The 25,287-nt window shown below is 42.2% G+C and overlaps 1 protein-coding gene across 1 annotated transcript; it reads right to left on the bottom strand.

Annotated features, from left to right (window-relative positions):
• Positions 1–25,287, bottom strand: LOC134446481 (E3 ubiquitin/ISG15 ligase TRIM25-like). The gene is made up of 8 exons (XM_063195851.1): positions 24,709–25,287; positions 11,772–11,867; positions 11,279–11,512; positions 11,020–11,191; positions 10,881–10,913; positions 6,741–6,827; positions 3,647–3,717; positions 1–501 (listed from the first exon to the last, which is right to left on the bottom strand). The coding sequence occupies exons 1-8, from the start codon at positions 25,285–25,287 to the stop codon at positions 1–3; spliced, it is 1,773 nt and encodes a 590-aa protein (XP_063051921.1).

Genomic DNA, 25,287 nt, shown 5'->3' with positions numbered 1-25,287 from the left:
TCACAATAACTTCACTGATGATTCAGGATCTAACACAAACCCAGGGTAGAGTGTGTGTGTGAATGTGGTGTGGACTCTGTGCAGGAGGGTCATTGTGTCTCCAGAGATGCTGTAGAAGGCCAGAGTTCCTGCCCTGTGATCCACATACACTCCTATTCTGGAGCTGGCCACTAGAGGGAGTTTAGTCTCTTCCTTATTGTGCCAGAAAGAGGAGCTGGAGCTGTAGAGGTCCAGCCTCCAAGACTGATCATTACGTCCAAAACAACACTCATAACCCCGTCCTTTCCTGCTGATGCTTTTATATGACACTGCTATCTCAGCATACTCTCCACTCCTCTCAACCTCCCAGTAGCAGCGTGCAGACACACCCTCTCTACACAGCACCTGACAATACTTATCAAATCTGTCTGGATGATCAGGATATGGCAGGTCCTCATCTCTCCACTCCACCCTCATGTTCCCCTCCGACAGATGGAGGTGTGTGCATGCTGTGTTTAGATCCAGAGTGAAGTGACAGGAATCTGATGGAGGAGAAGATGGGGAAAGAACAAGCTTATGGATGGATAGCTCTGTGTGTGTTTGGGGTGGGGGGGGGGGGGGGTGGGTATGTCTGTGGGGGGGATTACATGTGCAGGTGGGGTGGGGGTGAAGTGTGTGTGTGTGTGTGGGGGGGATTACCTGTGTGTGTGTGTGTGTGCGTGTGCGTGCGTGTGTGTGTGTGTGTGTGTAAGGGGGTGGTTACCTGTGTATGTGTGTGTGTGTGTGGGGGGGGGGGGGGGTACCTGTGTCAGGGTTCTAGCTAGCGCAAAAGTGCGTGACGGCCCGTTACGCTATAATTTTGGACCGTGACGCTTATTTTGGACCGTTACGCTTATTTTCAATACAGCGTAACGGCATTTTGTCTGTATTATGTAGGCTACAGCCAGATCAATGCCACATCGCCCTTCTGCCAAACCTGACACATGTCATACTCACTGTATTTAAATGACAATATAGCACTCTACTACTACTACTACCAGCCTACTATTTTTATTTGTCGCGGGGTTTTGACGGCTTTTATTAATCTCTGTGACAAGCGTATGAAACAACAACACATGCACGTGTAGCATCGCATCCTTGTTTCTCCAAAGCGTAGTTGCCAACCTGTTAGCAGTGTCAGCAGTAGTGCTGGGTTCGTTACTTGTTACCATACAAACAAATCAGGAGACATGGGGCGCTAAGCGCTGACATTGGGAGTTGACACTATTCGAAAGAGGACAAAGTAGGTGGGAGAAGACGTGACATCTCCGTAACGGTGAGAGGCACTTTTTTCTAAGCTTGCCGGTTGACATAGCGTGACTACAAAAAAAACCCGCATTCGTAGCAAAAGGAGCGTCTTCTGTGGCTAGTTCTAGGCTAATTGCATGCGAAAGGCACCCGGCACCAGTCCTGTGGTTTTAGGACGCGCAAGCTGTACAATAGCGCGAGCTCGGAAAATGTGTCAAACTGCACTTGTCTCGGAATCGGATCACTCGGACATTGATATGCCCTATTATTAAATGCACACACGGTTCACAGTGCTCCTCAACGTTTTCAAAACTAGTGCAACTGTGAGAAGGAGGGGACACCGCGACACACCTCTCTCTTCCTCTTAATAGATCTCTATTTGCGCGTATGCGCCCGAGAGAGGGAGTCATATTTACCTCTCCAATCGCAAAAGTTCACAGACAACAGTGTTTCGTTACCAACTTTTTAGTAGTAACTCGTTAGGCCTACACTACTTTTATCAGAAAAAAGTAGTTACATTACTGCAACCCAACACTGATAATTTACCTTTTAGGTACCCCTAGAATGGCCTATTTTTACATTAGATTTTCAAAATTTCCCCACCGCGGACGGGGGGAAAGCCCCCTTCCGCACCAACCCCCCCTCTCGGTCGCTTCGCTCCCTCGACCGCTACGCTATAATTTCATCCTAGCTAGAAGCCTGTGTGTGTGTGTGTGTGTGTGTGTGTGTGTGTGTGTGTGTGTGTGTGTGTGTGTGTGTGTGTGTGTGTGTGTCTGTGTGTCTGTGTGTGTGTCTGTGTGTCTGTGTGTAAGGGGGCGGTTACCTGTGTGTGTGTGTGGCGTGGGGGTTACCTGTGTGTGTGTGTGTGTGGGGGGGGGTGGTTACCTGTGTGTGTGTGTGTGTGGGGGGGGGGTGGTTACCTGAGTGTGTGTGAAGCATGCAAGTGACACCCTTTCACATTGATCAAATTTGCTAAAATGTGTTTTACAAAGACTTTATGTTGGTATAAAGGAACAGCACTGCAAAGTGTCAGTGTGTGTGTGTGGGGGGGGGATTGGGTGTCTCTCTGTGTGTGTGTGTGTGTTTGTGTGTGTGTGTGTGTGTGTGTGTTGGGGGGGGTGTATCTGTGTGTGTGTGTGTTGTGTGTGTTGCAAGACTAAGCACATCTCTTGCAGCCTTCAAGAAACAACTAAAGACCTTCCTCTTTCGAGATAATCTACTAGACTAATGCTTGGGGGTGAGGGGGTGTTACCTGTGTGTTTGTGTGTGTGGGGGGGGAGTACGTGTGTGTGTGTGTGTGTGTGTGTGTGTGTGTGTGTGTGTGTGTGTGTGTGTGTGTGTGTGTGTGTGTGTGTGTGTGTGTGTGTGTCCAACTCACACTGCAAGAAGTCCTCTCTGGTCACTGGTTCAGCAGTAACAGCCTGGCCATCAGACACTGAGACAGAAAACATCACATTGGCCTAAATAAGTGCATCAACACCACAATATGAAAACATCACATTGGCCTAAATAAGTGCATCAACACCACAATATGAAAACATCACATTGGCCTAAATAAGTGCATCAACACCACAATATGAAAACATCACATTGGCCTGAATAAGTACATCAACACCACAATATGAAAACATCACATTGGCCTAAATAAGTGCATCAACACCACAATATGAAAACATCACATTGGCCTAAATAAGTGCATCAACACCACAATATGAAAACATCACATTGGCCTAAATAAGTGCATGAACACCACAATATGAAAACATCACATTGGCCTAAATAAGTGCATCAACACCACAATATGAAAACATCACATTGGCCTTAATAAGTGCATCAACACCACAATATGCTCCACAATCAATCAAAGCAGTGAAGATTGCATGACAAAGTGACACTAAGAGTCTCCATATTTAGACATCTTACAGGGCAGCATCTCCTGTGAAACAAACAGGTAAAGACATCAGGGCGGCATCTCCTGTGAAACAGACAGGTAAAGACATCAGGGCAGCATCTCCTGTGAAACAGACAGGTAAAGACATCAGGGCAGCATCTCCTGTGAGCCAGACAGGTAAAGACATCAGGGCAGCATCTAATGAGAAACAGACAGGTAAAGACACCAGGGCAACATCTCCTGTGAAACAGACAGGTGAAGACACCAGGGCAGCATCTAATGAGAAACAGACAGGTAAAGACATCAGGGCAGCACCTCCTGTGAAACAGACAGCTAAAGAAAGACATCAGGGCAGCATCTCCTGTGAAACAGACAGGTAAAGACATCTTACAGGGCAGCATCTCCTGTGAAACAGACAGGTAAATACATCAGGGCAACATCTCCTGAGAGACAGACAGGTAAAGACATCTTACAGGGCAGCATTGTTACTAGCGGAATCCCAACTAAAACACACATCTTACACCCAGGCACAGGTCTCTTGCAACCTGGTGACATCTCAACTAAAATACACCTTACACATAGACACACAGATACAGGTATGTGGCAGCCATGCCATTATGGTTGGGGAGGTCTACTTAGGATCAGAGGGTTGCAGGTTCGAATCCCACCCTCACCCATGGCCTTAACCCATTGACGCCGGTTGTTGCGTTACGCAACATTGGCCCTGACGCCGGTTGTTGCAAAACGCAACATTATTGATTTGTCAATATTTTCAAGACGCATGGGAGACGCAATGCACAATATTTTGTTCAAATACACAAGAGGTGGGCGTGGGTCTCGATTTTTTAAAGGTCATGCGGCAAAAAAAAGTTTGATTCGTCGACAAAAATGTCAAACAAAATCAACCATGCTCGCTTCTGCATGCGTGCGTTGTTTAGCCATTTCACACAGTTAAAAAAAAAAAAAGGCTTTGGTTCGCGAGAAACGCTGTTACAGCGAACGTGATGTTCAGTTGAAAGGTAATGAAGAGATTTTAATCGAGGAAATATGACTGAAGACCCATTAGATAGAGAGCAGGAGTGTGATTTGCCGCGGCCGCATGAAGAGGTATGCGAGTGGCTTCCAAATAGACAGCAGACAAATAGATTTCGCCCCCGACGTTACCAAAAATTCACTCCGACACTCGGGGCAATTGGCGGAAGGTGCCAATATCTGAGGAAGCACGTCCTTTAGATATAGGCCTATTTCAGAATATTTTCACTGAGGAACTTTCGGATATGGTGATAGCCTATTGGTGAGGCAGACAACGGTAGACATGCGGATTATAGACGCGCGGCCACACATCCAGCTCAAAGTGGAGCCCCGTCTCAAAATAGGATGAAATTGCTCATCGGTCTCTGCATAACGTTTGGAGGAATAAAACGGCCATACTCGCCGGTGGGAGAGCAAGTGGCTGGATTAGACAAATGTCCCCCGATTTATGGCAGAAATGACTGCCTAATAATTATTATAATAATGATTATTATGATTTAGTTATAGTCGGCTATTGTAACAATAGCCTAGTAGCCTAATAGCCTATATAATAAATAGCAGCATCAAGCATTATCCTGAAAGCACATGAAACTTTTTTCAATCATTTGATTATGAGATATGATTTTTTTTAAGGAATATGTGTTAGTGTTAATGCTGAATGAGCATAATCCATTGAAAGCAGAGGATTTTAGAGAGAAAGAAGAGGATTTAAATGCAATTTGTCCCATGTCCCTATGTGTTCCAGAGGCTGAGATATTGATTTTTTCATAGGAGTTTCCAACCATTTTTTCATATCTCAAAAAACCCTCAGGCATTGGGGACATTTTCTAAAAACTGGCTCAGGCACCAATGGGTTAAAGAAAGGCACCTAACCCCCATGGCCATAGACTAGCCACATATGAGGTAAGGGAGATCCTTTTAGAGAAAATAATATATTTCTTCAATGGCCAACTTCCGATAAAACACAGTTTTACTCACTCCTTTTGAAAATCGGACAGTCACCCCAAGTTAAACTCACATGCAAGGCTCTCATAGCGGTGCGTCACCTCGACTGGCTGTATTTCCCGGTGTTTCCCAATTATCATAAACAATGCAGAGAAACGAGTGAATCACGTAAGCCTTTCTGTGTTGCGTCACATCGAAAGAAGGCGTTGCCAACAAAGGTTTATTTCGACCCATTTTTATAAAAACATGTTGAGTATTTTTTTTTCTGTTTTTAAAACAGGACCAACGCGTAACACATTCAATAGCAATGGGGAACACAGCTAGCCTGGTGAACCAGCGCCACCCACTGGACGGCAAGGTTTATCAGGCTAGAACACAGCAATATTAATGAAATGACGAGAGGACATCTTTAAATCTCTCAATTTTTGCATACATGTTTCAATTAACGTTTGTATTTACATAGCTTTTGTGTATGGTTGAGTGTTTCGTACCATTGGAAAGGTCTCTTTCTGCCCTTTCCAACGATATGTGTATGACATGTGTGTGTCCCTGACACAGCAATTAACGTCAAGAAACATTAGTATCTTTGTATGAGTATGAGTATGAGTATGAGTATGTGTATGACATGTGTGTGTCCCTGACACAGCAATTAACGTCAAGAAACATTAGTTGCAAAATTAACTGGTCATAGATAATCAATTTCTACGGCCATCCTGCTGCATACAGGCCATGTCATATACTGACAGAATATTTATGCCAATTGATCAATATTACTTAAGGTAGTTTGTTTTAGTTTATATCCAGAATTTATGCAATCGTCACTGTAATTGAATGCAGTCATTAAAGATGAATACACAAACACACTGAGAGACCAAGAGAGCCGTCTGTGTTTGGCACTGTCCACAGGGCCTGGACCACGATGGACATCAGCTTGGAGACCGGTGGCGACAAAACAAAACAAAACATTACATTACATTACATTACATTGCATTTGGCAGACGCTTTATAACCAAAGCGACTTTCAAAAGAGGACATAATCAAGCCAACATCACAAGCAAATACAAAGTGCACAGGAGATATACAGAACAACAAGTGCAGTTGCAAAGAGGGTTAGTTTTTTTTTTTTTTTTAAATCATAAAGAGTAAATAACGAGTACACACACACACAAGCACACACACACACACAAACTAAACTAAACTAAACTAAACTAAACTAAACTAAACATCATGTCAGGAGTCTGCCCTGGGGCAAAACAATGTCTTAAATTCTTTATAAACTTGCTGTTACCAGAATGGCAATGACCNAGTCATAGTGCATTACTAAAGAACCTGTGTTGTGTCATAGTATTGTAGTACTATGGTAGTTAACTTTCAATGACTATTACGGCGTGCCACTGGAGGTATGGCGTGCATTAAGGGGCTACATCCTTTTCACACTTTGAAATGTACACTAATTGTAATCATTACAATGAAGCGTTTTTAGGACTGGGTCAGGGGTAGCATAGGAAATCCCATGTTGCTTTGCATAATCTAGGTCAAACCAGGGCTGAGGCTGTGTTGACATCATGTCATTGGCAGCACATTTGAATTTAAAGGCTGTGGAGGCTGTTAGAGGTCCTCAGTAATGACTTACTGTTTGGTGGCAGGAAATCCTTACTGTCTGCTCTTCTGACTGGGAGTTCAGGATCAGTATCTGCAGACCAACACAGAAACATACATTCACCCACATGCATCATTCAATCCAATGGCCTGGGAGGTCTACTTCAATGGGTACGTACAGTATGGATGCAGATATATGGATGTAGAACGTAGACATGACTTCAGAAATAAATGTCTTGGCTTCACTGGGTACAAATATTGACACATGGGTATGGGACTATCAATATGGTTTCATAGTCAGGCTTTCCCCCAGCGCTTTCTTATCAAGGCGGCCGCCTTGACTAAACCCCACCCCCGCCTTGGCTACGTTCCCTTAAAAAAAAAAAAAAAAAAAAAGCGTCCGAGGGCAAAAAAAAAAAAAAAAAGTTGTAAAAAAAACACGTTGTAATGCAAGTTGTAGCAAGCTGCTGGTTATGTATTGGTTAGATAATTAGTCCCACGGTAACACAGAATGGGGGGAAAGCATTAGGAAGTGACCGTAAGGGTATTGCAGTTGATTCATGTGTACACACAAGTAACATCGGGTGAGTAACAGAACATGTGCGCAACGATGCGTTATGACGCGGCGATATGCGAAAATCTTCCTCCAAATCGCATAGTCGCATGCATCATCCATCGCTAACTGCGTTTACATCGCGTGCCGCGTGTAAGGGAAATGTTAGTTGTTGACATGTCTGGAATTCACATCAATTTGTGCTGTTTCTTGCTCCAGTTGTGGACAAAACGATTGGCCAAACTCACAACAGAAAGTCTTTGCTGTGCTACTGTCCCAGAGAGCTGAAAAAAAACTTCATAGAAGTCACTCTTAAAGTGTTTATGAAACGAAAACAAAGTAAAGGAATTTGACCATTTCCAGGACAGATTCTGAAAGTTCTAAGCCTTGTGAATAAAATGGGATATTGTCTGGGTGCTATTTTGTCCTAAAAGTCATGTTAAAACGTTCCCAAAAAGTGTTATGTTTACTTTTTTTGGTGACATGCAAATTTTATGCAAATGATATGCGTGACATATAAGGGGTGAGTTCACCTCATTCCACCTTGTTCAGATCAATGGCGGCTAGTACCAAAACAAAGCGCAGTGTCAAGCAGTGTGTTGCTGGAGGGCCGAACGGTGCCAGCTGCAAAAATGGCTACTTGACAGAAGGAATATCTTTGCACAAGTGACAACCACCCCCCCCCCCCCCCCCCCCCCCCCACCCCCCCCCGCCACGCCGCCCCCCAGGGACAGACTCGAAGCCTCACCACCTTGACTAACCAATTTCCTGGGGGAAACACTGATAGTTGTTACTGAACATATTGCAATGCAGTAATTATTCTGTTCAATCTTATGATTGGAATCATGCTGTATGTTTTTGTAATACAAAGATGTAAATTTGGTGTTTGTAACACTTTACAGCTGTAAAGAGATAATGCACGTATAACTATGTAGCGTAGCGTAGTGTAGTGTGGAACACACACGTCCAAAATATTATTTTCAGCAAGTGCCAATTTTTTAAAAAGTAGGCTATAGATATAAAATGTGCATGGAAACACATTCATGCACGAAATGTATCCTACAGGGACATGTATCATGTAAAGACGTATGTATCTCACCCTAACCAGACTGGCATCATGTTGGCGTATGTATCTCATGCCAGACTGGTATCATGTAAAGACGTATGTATCTCACCCTAACCAGACTGGCATCATGTAAAGGCGTGTATATCTCACGCCAGACTGGCATCATGTAAAGACGTATGTCACCCTAACCAGACTGGCATCATGTAAAGGCGTATGTATCTCACGCCAGACTGGCATCATGTAAAGGCAAATCTCACACCAGACTGGCATCATATAAAGGCGTATATATCTCACGCCAGACTGGCATCATGTAAAGGTGTATGGGTGGGAGACGTGACGCCTTGTTTTTTCGTAATATTGGTTAAAAACCTACAAAACTGTTATTTTTCCTTTAAAAAACATATGTCAATGAAAGAAGATGTGGTACATTATGTTTCATATTAGTCTAAGATGAGAAGAAACATTTTTGTTAAGATTCATGTACAGGTTTATATGTCAAATATCCTGCGGTGTGACTGTAACATTAATGAAACCTGGAATATAATATATATATAAATTAACCAACAACATTTTGAAAATGCTTTGAAGCATTTGGCATGATTGCATAAATATTATCCTTATATTAAAATATATGAATGTGGAAAAAAACTCAAGACAGTAATATTAACTACAAGTTCAATTTCGTAACAGAAATTGCGTCCTGTGGGGTGACATGTATGTCAATGTTTGTGAATGGGCAGCTGCAAGGCCAACTACAAGGGTCTTAAAGACTGGCTCCTAACCAGTCTGTACCTCAGTTATTGGAGAGTGCTGTGGAAGTTTAAGGTGACTATTAACCTCTTAATATGTCTTCATATTGCAATCTTTCTGTAATACAATGCTTAGGTTCATTTTATGGTGTCCTGTGGTGTGACTGCTCTTATAGAAGGAAAACAAATTTTTTTATAAATGAAAACACATATTAAGATTAAACACAATATCATTATCAAGTTAGCATGAGCTCAGATGTCAGTCATGTATACAAAAGGATTAAATATAATGCAGTGAATTCCTGTGGTGTGACTCCATTTTCCTGCGGTGTGACATGCCTATGCAATGTGTTGATGTTGGACACATTTCTCCAAAAATGGCAAAAAAATAAGGTGAAATTCCACAGACCACTAAGTGCTTTATTTTTTTTTCAAATTCTTTTTTCAATTTTTCTCCATCATTTTTTACAGGAATTTGAAGAAAAAAAAAAATTGTGTTATACCCTTTAACGTCAACCACCCATATATCTCACGCCAGACTGGCATCATGTAAAGGTGTATTTATCTCATGCCAGACTGTCATGTAAAGGCGTACTGTATGTGCATTATCTCACTCCAGTGCATTCCACATTGAGGTCCGGCGCCAGTGGTGTAGTGGGGATTTTTAAAGTGGTGGTACGCAACTTTTAACGTCATCAAATAATTAGGCAACTTAAGGGCCGTACACACACGTCGCTGCTAGTTACTCGCTCAGCGGATGAAGTCAATAGAATGTCTATGTGTTCCAGCGAGTCTCGCTGGCGAGTAGGCGAGGAGAGTACAAGCGATGCGATGTGGGCGGGTTCCGAGATAAACTTATCTTCGAGCGACGCGAGTTAAGCGAGTAACCAATTGGAATGCAGGATACAGATTATTGACAGGTGACGTTGTCCCTGTGGTGTTCTGACCACCCAACTTCTGCACGCCATCACACGTTGAAGTGTTGAGGAAAATACATCCAATACAGTGTGTACACCATCAAAGGCTCATATGCATGGTTGTGCACTGCACACGATCAACGTTAAACAGCGTAGTCCTACATTTTGTTTCGTACGGGCGTTATTGGCGCTGACAGCGGGAACCATGACAACCAGTAAACAAAATCACCCAGAGCGAGTGGCAAGTGAGCGAGTGAGCAAGTAGCGAGTAAATATCAGCGACGTGTGTGTACGGCCCTTTATCATGTCAAACCCCCCCCAACTGCCCTTAATCTACCGTCATTGCTTCTTCGTTTTTATCTGTTTGGTCAATCACCTGCAATACTGCTATGTGCTCATTCCTTTTTGTATTCAAACATGGGCAGAAGATCACTTCAGGAGAAGTGGGTGGACTGCGTGAGGTCCGGCACCTTTGCGAGTTAAGTCGTGGTCCTCAACGCAGTGGAAAAGCACTTTTGTTACGTGATGAGGCGAATTTCTGTTGCCTCGGCTAGTTTCTGTTGCTTACGCAGAAATGCTCCGCTGTGACCGGACCAAAACCATGCCTAACCCTGACCTGTCAGTACAGCCGTGTTTCTGCTGCTTCACTACTGCCAAGAACAGTGAAACAAGCAAGGGGAATGGCGAATTTGTTATAACCATCCCTACACCTAACTGTCACAGGACTTTCTGGAGACAGTTCAAATGGCAGTCATGATCTTACTTAATTTTATGATGCCATTTTGGGGCCAGTGTGTGTGTGTTTGTGTGTGTGTGTGTGTGTGTGTGTGTGTGTGTGTGTATTTATTAGATGGAGACTCACACTGTATACTCTCGATGGTCTGAATATTAGTCACTGCAACAAGAAAAACAACAACATATCAAATGGTCATGTCCCCCCTTAAACAGCAAATCTGAAATGCCAACGGTGGAAATGTTATCATTTTTCATTTTTATCAAACCTGCTGCAGATATCTTGACTATTTCCTGCTTGAAGACTGGATCTAATTTCTTCTCCAGTTGCGTCTTCAGTGCAGACAGAGATTTCTTCAGTGGCTCCAAGGAGAAGCTTTGGCTGAAAGTCACGCTGGATGAAGTTGTGCTGTAAGGCCTCCCAGTGATGGACACAATGTTCTGCACAGAGGAACACACACACTAGGGTGAGGTAGTCCTACTGACATGAGCCCTGTTTTGAACTCTCTAGAAAGTTATGTTGTCTACCTTGAGGAAATGGATGGGATCCTGTGTCAGTGAAAGCTGCTTCATCTCAGCATCTGTTCTCTTCAGCTCAGCAATCTCCTGCTCCAGTCGCTTCAGGAGTCCTTCAGCTCGACTCACCTCAGCCTTCTCCTGAGCTCTGATCAGCTCTGTCACCTCAGAGCGCCTTCTCTCAATGGAGCTGATCATCTCTGTAAACATCCTCTCACTCTCCTCCACTGCTGTCTGTGCACCAGACTGATGGGGGGGAGAGAGAGAGAGAGAGAGAGAGAGAGAGAGAGATCACTACTATTATGTAAGGAGGTCACTAATAAAATTGCGATTAAATCCTGGCAAGCAATTTAGCAGCCCAGGTAAGTATGTGGCTGTGAACGTTAGTTCCAGATGGCAAACAGCATTAGAGCCATGCTCGTGTCAGAGCTCATCATAACTTAACTACCTTGCTACATACTCAGAAAACTGGTGCAGATTGTCTTCTCCTCTGGTCAGTTCTCACCTTGAGAGTCTTCACAGCCTTCCTCAGCTCCTGCAGCTCCTTCTCCTTCAACTGGATTATCTGCTGGCATCTCCTCTGGCTGTTACCCAAACCATCCTGGAACATCAGGAACCAAAACAACACATTTAAAGGGCAACTCCTGTCAATTTCAATGTGCTGTTGTATTGCTCATGCTACCCTTGACTTTTCAGTAGCCGGTGACGCCGCAGTTTTTGGCTCAGCCCTTTCTGAGATATGAGCTATTCTAATGGGGGCAACTTTTGTTTACACTTAAAAATATATTTTTATTTATTCCCAAAAGCATCCAAAAGGTTGTGCAACATCAGCAGACAGCTAGCAAACAGAGATACCTTTTGGGAAAATATTTGGAGTAGGCCTATGTTCATTTTTTTTAAAAAATGCAAACAAAAGTTGCCCCCGTTATATTAGCTCATATCTCCGAAAGGGCTGAGCCAAAAACTGCGGCGTCACCGGATACTGACAAGTGAAGGTTAGCGTGAGCAATACAACTGCATATTGAAATTGGCAGTAGTCCTCCTTTAAGGGTGCTATAGGGTGCATTGTAGAGCAGGCCCATAGTCAGGGGGGGTTCGAGGGGTTCGTTCGAGCCCTCCTCCACTTCCCCACCGCAGGGTTCTAGCTAGCGCAAAAGTGCGTGGCGGCCCGTTACGCTATAATTTTGGACCGTGACGCTTATTTTGGACCGTGACGCTTATTTTCAATACAGCGTAACGGCATTTTGTCTGTATTATGTAGGCTACAGCCAGATCAATGCCACATCGTCCTTCTGCCAAACCTGACACATGTCATACTCGCTGTATTTAAATGACAATATAGCACTCTAGGCCTACTACTACTATTTATTTGTCGCAGGGTTTTGACGGCTTTTATTAAGGTGCCGGTATGCTTGCTGCAAGATACGCGAGCACGTGCACGATTCGTTCATGAACGCGTTAACATGCGTATTTAATGTCAATTTCGCGCGCGTTGGACACGGCAGCCAAATGCGTGCGTCAGGTGCAATGTCTTCAAACTCGCTGGGGGCGATTGTAAGATAGACTGCGCAGTTCCACACGTGTGCTTGATATGAAAACGACAATGGCAGCAACTTTTAAGAGCGTCTCATTGAGTTTGTCCGAAATTTCAAACATTTGTGATCATACTTCCTTGTTGCACTTTGAGAAAAGAAGCATGCACATACAGGAGTATTAGCAGCATTCTTTCCTTGCCCAGGGAGCCCCTCTTTTACTTTTGTTGTTTTCCTTGTCATCTGTGTTCCCAATTTCCGCATCCCAATGCTGCGTGCTCTCTGCCCCCTGGATGATACCGCCAGTATTTTGCGTCTTGGTCAACTGCTTTTGAAGCAAGCATTTGCTGTCTGTTGCTCGCGGTGACGCGCGTAATTTACAGCTCGCAGCAAGCATACCGGCACCTTAAATCTCTGTGACAGCGTATGCCAGCACCGATGCTTAGAAACAACAACAAATGCATGTAGCATCGCATCCTTATTTCAGGGGGTTCTCCAAAGCGTAGCCTAGTTGCCAACCTGTTAGCAGTGTGGGCAGTACTCATTACTTGTTACCATACAAACAAATCCGGAGACATTGGGCGCTAAGCGCTAGGGCTGTCAAAAGTAATCGATGCAGCAAAGGATCGCGATCCAGGGCATTGACGATCCAGCATCGATTCAGCCACAAGCCAGATCGATTCGGTGTATTAATACATTTAAAATAATCATACCCGCGCCTCCCATTTTGCCTCTCCTCCCTCCCTGTCTTTTCTTTCAATTTCGGTTGCGCGTGCATCACTACATCCAAAGGGTTGGTGCTGCCCACTCTCTCTCTCTCTTTCTCTCTCTCCACATGAATTTCATCAACCTCTAACCTATTCCGTGTCTTGTTCTCCGTTCTCCCAATAATCAACGTCTTTGAAAGCCTGACATTAAATCGGCATTGCGCGTCATACATTTTTGAAACAAATAGGCTATGGGCACCGCTCGTGCTTATAAATCAACGTGGATCAATGACCATATTCATAGACCGTGCTCTCCACATTAATTTCACCTAGGCCTATCTAACCTATTCCGTGTCTCGTTCTCCGTTCTCAATAATCATCGTCTTTGAAAGCGTGACATTAAATCGGCATTGCGCGTCATACACGTTTGAAACAAATAGGCTATGAGGACAGCACCGCTCGTGCTTAATAAATTGACGTGGATCAATGACCATATTCATAGACTGCGCCCTACATCAGCATGACATGAACCTATGATTGATAATGCAAAAAAGCTTCTGGAATCTTTGTCTTGGAGCACTTTTGTGTTCCCACCAATGTCAAAATCAAAGTTTCGCCCTTGGTGCCCATGCATGGTGACAGGTTTAATTTTCCCCGTTGTGGACGAATGGGATAACACGGCTTGGTTTCATTTTTCGAGTCGATCACACTAATTTGCAGGCGTTTTACTGCCATCTGGTTACTTTTCTTATAGCATCCATCTTAGGTCGAGAAACTGGCACCAAATATTTGGAAATTAAGATACCGACCTCCAAAAGAGACACAGAATAATAACACAAAGTAGACCCATGCTTTACAAAATATCTACAGGCCTATATTGTCCTTGATTTCCCTCGGGATTAATAAATGATAGCCTAAAACAGGTGATGCTGTGCATCACACGGTTGAGTTAAAGCTCCCCGCGCTCGTGTTTGCATAGAACTAGAGCTAAAATGCCACTTTGGACCTACGTCCCCCTCTGGCTCTAAAGGGGGGTTTAGAGTCGCGCGTTCGCGGGGGTTCTGCACAGAGAATGAGCCACAGCGCCCCCCTGTGCAGCGACAAAACGACCCCTGGCTGCAGTACACGCATGTTTCTCCCAGGCTGAAATGTCCGTGAGCTGAGCTATGCTTGAAGACGGTGATTGGTCAATGCGCTTACAGCAGTCCGGGGGGAACTCAGCCCTGATAGGTCAGTTGTGTTCTATTCTTCTACCCTACCGCGGAGGTTTGAAGGAAAACGAAAAACACGATGCAGATGACTTGGCAGGAAATCACTGGAGTTTACTTGACAGGGAGAAGAGAAACTGTTTTATTTCAGTAGTACAACTTCCAAAAAATCAATTAGAAATATCCATAAAAGGCCATCATGGAAATGATATGTTTGTAGTGTGGTAGTAGCAAAGAAGCCTCTTTGTTCTTTTGTAGTGTGGCAGCTAGCTCATTAAAAAAGGGTTCGCTAATGTCCTGTAGAGTTTGAATGGGTTTGGCTGACAGTTGCTGAGCTAGCTGTTAATTAGATAGGCTATCTATTGTATTTAAAAATGGCTTTTGTTTCATTTAACCACCTCAACTGTAAAACATGAATAAAGAGAGACTCTTGTATGCTATCATCCATGTCTAATTACGCCACAACTTTCTAAATTAATAGCAAGAAGCCTCTTTGTTGATACAGTATATAGTACAAGTAGTGTGGCTAGCTAGCTTCTAAAACAGGGTTCGCTAATGTCCTGTAGAGTTTGAATGGGTTTGGCTGACAGTTGCTAAGCTAGCTGTTAATATGGCCATTAGATGTATTGTATTTAAAACGGCTTTTGTTTGGCATTTTAACCACCTGAACTGTAAAACATGAATAAAGAGAGAATCTTGTATGCTATCATTCATGTCTAATTACGCCACAACTTTTTAAATTAATAGCAAGAAGCCTCTTTGTTAGTGGTAGAATTACGTTTCAGGTGGCTAGTCAACTAGCTTTGAGTTTGTAATGACTGATTTAGCTGGCTAGCTACTACTAGGCCCCAGGTGTGAATGGCCATTCATGCTGTCTATTGTCTTTTAAAATGGCGTTTGTCTTGCATTTAATCTCATGTAGTACTTGACCAAAAATAAACTGATGTTGTACCATCTAATTATGCCCCAACTTTTAGAAGTAGGCTACTAGTGGAATATTACGTTTTACATAGCCAGCTGATTAGCTTTGTGATTCATTCTAGGGACTGGGCTCAACTGAATGAGTTAGTTCGCCCCCTGTTGTCACGGAGGTGAATTGACGTCATTAAAATCTCCTCCTCCCTCCCCCACTCTTGAATTTTCGGCGGGAAAAAAAACACCACGCCCTTTCGCACGCATTCGCATGTAGGTCGACTATGAGGCAATACCCCCCGCTGACAGTACGTCTATGCTTTACCCCGCAATCGGCACCGCGTGACTATGCATCAGCCTTAAGCCCACGAAATGTAACCTATAGCGCAGCTTTGCCGGTAGGAGGGGGGCGAGACTAACGAATGGCTGAAGTTAGGTCAGGTGTCTATAATGGTCGCGACGTGAAGGCATGCGGCAGTCAAATATTTGTTTGCATGGATCAACTGATTATATCAAACAAGCTTCGTTGAAATAAGACAACTTAAGGTAAGACAATAATGGGTTAAGCGCCAAGGAAGGCTTTGTGGGGTTTTTTTGTATTATGCGTTGTTCCCCCATTAATCCTTTTTAACGCATTGGTGCAGCAACCAACTTTGGCAAATCGCATTGAAACAAGCTCGTGAAATGCACTTATGTGGTGGTTAGCCCTGCGCAGTGGCTATTCAGCAGATAGGCTAGGCTACATATTCTGGGCCAGTGTGTAGGCTATATCGCCTACAGTAGGTTGCCGATTTCAGTTATAGTCAAGTAGGGCCCAAGTTATTTGACAACTGTTCAGTTCCTCCCTCCCGACCCCTAAACATTTTACTTAGCTGCTCCCGAAAAATTGCCCCTTTCGTGGCATGCAGCATCTAAAGTTTGACCATCTTTCATCACATTAAAGGAGTAGTCCGGTGTGAAATGGTTTACGTTGTGTCAATATGTGATGCTGAGCGCTGACGTTTGCCTCATACCTCGCATCCAAGGTAACCTGGCTCTCACTCAGATGGATCTGCATTCCGAAATCCGAGTGGTAGGCGGGACCCCGCGAGCTAGGTGAAATGTAGCTTCTGTTGGGAGGTCGTGGCACCTGTGTTAGCCATGGGGCTAAATCTTTACTTTACACCCATTTACGAGGCTCAAAGTTGCAAAAATGTTGATCCCGTAGTGTCGGGTGGTTGTTGACATGTAAATCCAGGCACTGAGAAGTTTGATAGTGCACCGTTGTTTTAACTACAATTACGTTTTTGAAGGCTGCGCCTCGGAGGACTCTGCCGGGCGCCGCCATCTTTTTTTCTAGTCGCGATACGTCAACAGGTCATGTGATACATTTATTGGACTGCAGTCGGAGACCGTCTAAAACTGACTTCAGCTTCAGCGACAAAATATTACAGTACTTATAGGTTTTTTTTTTTTTTTTAATATACAATGGGTGTTTTGTCGCTGAAGCTGAAGTTGCGCATTTACTCACTTGTTTACCACCACACATGCTTGACACCATCTAAAGCAAATTTGTTTATCTTGGTCTCTTCAGATCACACAACATGGTTCCAGTGATCCATATCCTTGGTCTGTTCATCTCTCTTGAGACCAAGATAAACACATTTGCTTTAGATGGTGTCAAGCATGTGTGGTGGTAAACAAGTGAGTTGTACAAAAAAGGTGTATCCTCTCATAAGCCAAGGCAAAGGTTCACTAATAACGGTGTTTCGTTACCAACTTTTTAGTAGTAGTAAGTTAACTCGTTAGGCATACACTACTTTTATCAGAAAAATGTAGTTACATTACTACAACCCAACACTGATAATTTACCTTTTAGGTACCCCTAGAATGGCCTATTTTTATTAAAGGGACACTGTGCGAGATTTTTAGTTGTTTAATTCCAGAATTCATGCTACCCATTCACTAATGTTACCTTTTTCATGAATACTTACCACCACCATCAAATTCTAAGTATTCATTATGACTGGAAGAATTGCACTTTTCATACATGAAAAGGGGGATCTTCTCCATGGTCCGCCATTTTGAATTTCCAAAAATAGCCATTTTTAGCTGCAAAAATGACTACTTGGAACATCCCACATGAAAAAAAACTATAGTTTACTATAGTAAATAAACTATAGTATACCCTATATTTACTATAGTAAATTCTATAGTGTTTTTGAACCTTACTATAGTTTTTTTACTACAGTAAACTGTAGTTTACTACAGAAAACTGCAGTTTTGTTACTACAGTATACTACATGCATATTACCACAGTATGCCTACCACAAAAACTGCAATATACTACAGTAAATACCAAAATGTTTACTATACTTTTTAGTATAGAAGTTTACTATAGAATACTATAACTTTAATACTATAATTGTAATACTATAATACAATAACACATTACATTATGCCATTTTAACCATAACACTACCAATTATTAACTGCATACAAAATAAGACCACTTACCCTTAGCACAATGTTTTTACAGACTGCTAAAATACGAAAAATGAGAACCAAAGAAATCAACATTCTTTAAACTGGTGATCATTTATTGAATAATAATAGCATTACATTTCAGTGTTATTTTTAGTTTTCAGTGAACAATTATCCTGTTGCAGCCTGCGGTTCTCCTCTCTCAGCTGCTTCCAATCTACTGGATGGCACTGAAAAAAAAAGTAGTGACAATTACACATGGGCAAATAAAAAAAACAGTTTGAGTACGCACAAAGTTAACAACTGATTGAATACAAACCATGATTCTTGTTGTTAACCCGTTAGCATAACGCTAACCGTTAACATAACGCTAACCGTTAGCATAATGCTAACGGCAGTAAACCAGACTGCCCATGGTGTTAACTTTATGATGTAACTTGAACAGGACATGTTATACACTTAAAAAACGAAGTTACATTTATAATAGAGTCAATTTCTAACAAGAAACTAGCTCTCAACATAGTTGTGAAGTGGCAGTGGGACCTACCATAACTGTGTGCAGTATGCGAAGTCATTTCAAATCACTATAGCAACCATAAACAATACAACGGTTGCTATCCCCTGTACCAGAGCGTGTACGTAATGAAATTATGGGGGAAAAAAAGACATGGGACTAAAACAATGAACTTTTAAGTTAACTTACCTTACGGGCTTTAATTTCACCGACTTCTTGAACATTTTCTGCAGCGTGGCCCATATTGTCAGTTGAAATTTGAAACAATCTTTCACGGACATCAGATTATTATATTATTACTATTATTATTATTATTATACAGTGAGATGAAATGTAAATACCACACTGTATTGTAGTAAATTATAGTATTCTGTAGTACACTAAAATGTGTAGTGGCTCACTATAGTATTTACCATAATATACTACAAACTACTACAGTAAATCCCACACTGCAGTGTAGTACACTATAGTAAACTATAGTAAACTGTAGTATAGTAAAATATGTAGTGACTTACTATAATATTTACTATAGTATACTACAATGTCTAGACAACTACTATAGTATTTTCCACACTATATTGTAGTATACTATAGTAAACTACAGTATTCTATAGTATACTGTAGTAAGTGCTGTAGTAAACTATAGTATTTTTTCCCCTGGGATACTAGGAAACATTTGTTTATTACTTTCAAGTAAACTTTCAAGTAAAGATCAAATTTGGCAATAGGCAGCCCGGTTTCAATAAGCAGCATAGTTTCAGTTTTGACCATTTCCTGCACAGTGTCCCTTTAAAATATCAAAAACTCCGCACAGCGGAAGGGGGGTTTCCAACCAACCCCCCCTCTCGGTCGCTTCGCTCCCTCGACCGCTACGCTATAATTTCAGCCTAGCTAGAACCCTGCACCCCCACTCGAACCCGAACTACGTTGCATCCCCCAACTTTGACTGAAAGGCCATTTCATTCCCCTCACTAAAATAAGCCTTTGAAATAAAATAATAAACGTTTGCCTGTTAAAGTAAGAATATTAAAAATGTTTGTTGTCATTTGCCCAAGTCTAGCCTTGAGAAAGCTGGTCCAAACCTCGCTCCAAAACACAGCCACTGATCACCCACCCGCACACAGAGAACCCCACTCTGAGTCCCTCTCATGTCTTGTCTGAGTTAGAACTACAGCTAAGGCAGCTTTGCACAGGCTAAACAAAACTGTAGCATAATCACCTGGCTGTTGTCAGCAATTGCAACTCTGAAAACAACAATATAATGTTGACAATATATCATATATTTAAATGGACGCCTTTACGAGCAAGTTCAAAGACGTGGGACATTTCGGCTCAGCTGCATTGAGCAGGATTCTCATTCGAACAGTGGATACTATCGGATTCTGAAATGCATCTTCCATAGGAAAACAGACAGGCAAGAGGAGGTAATGTAACCCAAACTATTTAAATTGCACGAAATAAGACAAACAAAATCTGAATACTAGGCATTTGTTGGTTTTAGGCAGTAAGAAGCCAACACAGTGAAGTCAAAAAAGTAGCCTGCCATATCCACAGAACAACCCAAAACAACTAAAGAGGTCGTAGGCTATTTAGCTACCTGTCGTAAACTAGCATGAAATAGCTAACTTGTTTTAGCCAGAAAGGCAGTTTGACACTATGGATTCAGAGCAGGCCCGTCACTAGGTTTGAGAGACAGGGGGGGGGCTAAGCCCCAGAGGAAGAGAATGCGCGCGCGTAGTGCGCGGCAACATCTTTTCAGCTCAGCTGCTAAGGTTTTGTCTATGAATTCATTATTTTAAGAGCAAAGAAATCCCGCACTCTGTCCATTCCACCAACAAACTTTAATACATTGTTTCGGTCATCCGACCTTCTTCATGTTGTATTAAAGTTTGTTGGTGGAATGGACAGTGTGCAGGATTTCTTTACACTTGAATGACGACCCCACTGGGATAATATCCTACAGAGGTGTGCAATAGGCCTGGGTCGGTACAGAAAAGTCACGGTTCGGTATGTGCCTCGGTACAGACCCCATGGTACGGTACATTTTCGGTACAGTACAGGGTAAAAAATAAATAAATAAATAAATAAAAAACATTATTATTATTATTATTATTATTATTATTATTATTATTATTATTATTATTATTATTGTTATTGAGCCTTGTCCTTGGGTATCTTTTATTGAAAGGTGCTTTAAATATTTTAGACTATTATTATTATTATTATTATAATTGGGATATTATTATTATTACACATAATCAAAAACCTATTAAATGCTATTAAATCAACAATAATTAGAACTTCCACATGTTGAAAAGGTCAGAAACACTGGTTGTCAGTGTAGTTTTGACAAATTACTTCTTTGATAGTCTTATATAGATCTTCAAGGACAGTCTTTACATAGCTTTAAGGACCTAGTCAGTCTGTCACAGCTATTAACACATTCCTGCATTTGGAACACGGCTAACATTTACATTGCAATGACGAACCAAATAAAAAAAGTATCACTTCGTTCTACTCGATTTTGTCAGGCAAAGTAGTTTATATAGCACAACACCTTTGAGAGCAGCTTCAAGGACAGGGGGGATGCCCTTGCGCGACATTGGAGTTAAACGTTTTCAGGCAGTGGATTCTTTCCCCGTGTCTTGTTAAATGTCAGGTTAGACTACTGCTATTTATTTCACAAGATTAAGGAACGATATACCGCTAAACTGATTAACTTGATTAGCAGTAAGACCGTGTTTTTGTTTGTTTTCCATCGCGCTGGCAGGCTTGTTTTAAAAGTAGTCGCGTTCACTCGGCAGCTGATTAATTCGCTGTTATTAGGCTGTCGGCAGCGTAGTCTATCGATTTAGAAAGACTTTGAACTGCTATTTAACTGTCAAACACCAGTACACAAACTGCTCGACATGGCACAAGGTGTTGATAAACTGAAAATATACTACTTCAGTGACATATTACCAGGTGTTTTTTCAAATCCCTGTCTCCCCATTCATGCTCGCATGAAGCCGAATGCATAATGTAGGCGTAGCAAATTTGAAGGCGGGTTTTGGATGGCAAAACCAATCGGGAGTGCACAGATGCAGTGGTTACATGTGTTCTTGCCATACACATTAAAGAACTCCGACGCAAAGTGCTTGCTTGCGCGGAACTCTTCTCTCACGCGCCACAAACAGCTGCTGCGCTTCCCATATAAATAATTTCATAGCGTACCGAATGTATTCTCCGTGACCCCCGTATCGAGATCGGTTCTATACGAATACATGTACCGACCCGGGCCTAGTGTGCAAAAGCGTGTTCTTGAACAATTATTTTAAGAGCACCATACCGATTTATAAACACTAGTTACAGTGATTTTTTTATTTTATTCATATTTTAATGAACATTCCTTATATGTAAGCTAAACAAAACATTTCAAAATGTTTCAACTGATGAATATTATGTACGGAAGTTAAAATGATTAGATAAAAATGCAGAGAGCATAATTTACACAAGGACTAGGAACTGTAGCCTCTTAGGCCTACTGCAGCAGGGGTCGCCGGCGACCCTATTCACTTCCTGAAAATGCTTAACTACATCATAACAACATTGCCATGACATTACAGAGAGCCATAGTGCTGCTACTAACTGCATCTCTAGGAGAAGCAGTGGTCAGGAAGCGATTCATTCAAACAGGTTCCTTACCTGGAAAACTATGCATCCCCGGCAGATATTGGGTCATTTTTACTCCATTAGTAGCTTTTTTTAATCAGTTCATCTGTGTTTTCAAACTGTTAAGACAAATATAAAAGCTCAACTATAATTTCAAGACAATGTCAAATGGATTTATTACACTGGTATTGTGAGTGAAAATTGGTACTTTGGGTCGAAAGATTTCATCCGTGTAAGTAATTACACTTTTCTTGAGGTGTTAGTCACAGAGCACAATCCTCTACCTGCTTCCCCCCGCATAACATATTGCTGTGCAGTGCACCCTGCTTTTATTGCTGTGCAGTATAAGTGGCATTAAACAATAAATAAGCAAACAGGAACTTGTATTCAGATTAACTTACCTTCTTGGTGGTTCGTATTCAGTGCTTTACTGCATTTGTTTTTGGAAAAATGTTAAAAAAAATAAAATATATATATATATATATATTTTTTTTTTTTTCAAAATCGTTAAAGGGGGGGCTAATACCAATGTAGGGGGGGCTAAAGCCCCGCTAAAATAGGTCTAACGACGGCCATGAATCAGAGAGCAATCGAAAATTATGTCACTTATGCAAAAGGACACATACAGTATAATCCAACTGCAACTCCAAGTTGAAGTTAAAAAGAAAAATGCTAAATGATCGCTAATGTTGACTGCTATCCACTAATAAATGTGGATTAAAGATAGCTAGCCAGCTGATCACTGGCTCATATGGGGAAGCCACAGCCTTGCAAAAGATAGGGTGACTATGCACAGTCACATTTTCATAAAAACAATGTCTTGTGAATAGAAGTTGAACATGATGCCTGTGTGCTGTTTCATAAGGATTGTCAAATGTCAACCCTCATATTTCTCTTTGAAATGACAAATGCATGTTAGGCCTCCTGATGTCTTTCCACTTCCAACCTCGTCAAATGGAAGTCAATGTTAGGAGAGTCATTCTAGCCAATCAGACGCTAATAAAGGCGACAGCCACATAGTCGTCCTGTGTTTCGCAATATTGCGCACAGCGACGCTGCCAACACAAAGGATATGAAAGAAAATGTCAATATATATGGACAAAATAATGATCAACTAACAGTGCATAGTTTAATATTTAGCTGAGATGTAAACCTTTTAGAAAATATTAGTTTGGGAGTTTTAAACCAATGTATGACAAAGAAATGACACTCAAATTGTGAAGTGTGCCAACTAGCCCCGGTCTTCCCTAGTAGCCCAGGGACTGCCTGTTTTTAGTATGTGGGCCAGTAGCTACAGGCCCGGGGGCCCAGCCAGAGCTCAGCCAGCACTCAGCAATCAAATACATGTATCTGGGCCAGCACTGGGTCAACAGAAAATTGAGTCATTTTACAGTCTCTGGGCCAGACTGGCCCAACATGGATAATAACTGTCAGATAGCTGTATCTGAGCCAACCCTGGGCAAAAACTATGTGGGGAGACAGCTCAATTGAAGCAATTCATGTCCATTTATGTTATGAGTGGGGAGCAACAAACATTACTGTAAAGGGACACTGTGCAGGAAATGGTCAAAAAGGGTACTGCAACTATACTGCTCATTGAAACTGGGCTGTCTATTGCCAAATTTGATCTTTTCATGAAAGTAAAACATTTTCTAGTAGGCCTATGACCCAAGTATAGTCATTTTTTCAGCTAAAAATGGTTATTTCTGGAAATTCAAAATGGCGGACCATGGAAAAGATTATGTAAGTTCATCAAGTTCATGTATGAAAAATTGAATTTTTCCTGGCATAATGAATACTTAGAATTTGATGGTGGTGGGAAGTATTCATGAAAAAGGTAACATTGGTGAATGAGTAGCATGAATTCTGTAAATAAACAACTACAAATCTTGCACAGTGTCCCTTTAAGGACAGCAACAACAAACTCACGACAAACTTACGAAATATGTCTAAATTAAACGTTTTGAAGTGTGCTCGTGTATTTGGGGGCCATTGGAGTAGGGAGCCAAATGAAGAACCCCCCCCCCCCCCCCCCCCCCCCCCCCCACCACCACCACCCCCACCACCACAATGCACCACAATGCTGGCTACGGGCCAGTAGAGTGAGGTGAAATTGTTTGGCACAAATTCCTCACTAGCAGCTGATGCAGCATGACCTCAGATTGACATTAAACACGCGACAGACTGGCAGAACCTGTAAGACAGGTAGGAATTAGGCTACACTGAAGTTCGTCTGTCAATGTTTAACAGAATGTCAGACATTGAACCATTTTATCTAATAAACTCTCTCTCGGTTAAAACCAAAGTCGCCTCGTCAATGGGGCAAAGACAATTATTCTTCATGTTGCATTTTGTTAAATTATGCGAATGCGATATGCTGCAGCATAATCATAAAGTTACTGCATTAAAAAATAAAAATTACAGCCAATAGCTTTTCTGTATTTCCTCGTCTTACCCTTTTCTGACTCCACTCTGCTGTAGCTGCGATCGTGTCATGGCCTTTATGATTGTCCATCGTACACAGATAGCAGATGCAACTCTGGTCGGTGCGACAGAATATTTCCAGAACCTTCTTATGACGAGTACAGATCCTCTCCTGTAGCTGGCCCGTGGCGTCGACCATTTTGTGATTCCTATCTATAAGTTCATTGTGGGCTTTTAAATGAGTGTCACAGTACGACTTCAGACACTCCAGACATGACTTCACAGCTTTCCTAGTGCAGACGTTGCACGCCACATCTCTAGATCCAGCATAGTAAGAGTGAGCAGGAGCGGCAGCTTGGATGCTGGTCCTCCTGAACTTCTCCACCATTTCAGCAATCAGAGGGTTTTTGCGGAGGACAGGCCTGGAGTCGAAGGTGTCTTTGCACAGGGGACAATTATATTTTCTTTTACTATCCTCCTGATCCCAGCAGCCCTTAATGCACCTCATACAGAAATTATGTCCACATGGAATAGTCACTGGATCCCTCAACAGCTCTAGGCAGACTGGACAAGTGAAGGAGTCTTCCTCCTGACAAGAAGCAGACGCCAT

Source organism: Engraulis encrasicolus, chromosome 3 (genome assembly GCF_034702125.1).
Source record: "Engraulis encrasicolus isolate BLACKSEA-1 chromosome 3, IST_EnEncr_1.0, whole genome shotgun sequence".
NCBI lineage: Eukaryota > Metazoa > Chordata > Actinopteri > Clupeiformes > Engraulidae > Engraulis > Engraulis encrasicolus.
This window is presented reverse-complemented; position numbering and strand designations above follow the sequence as displayed.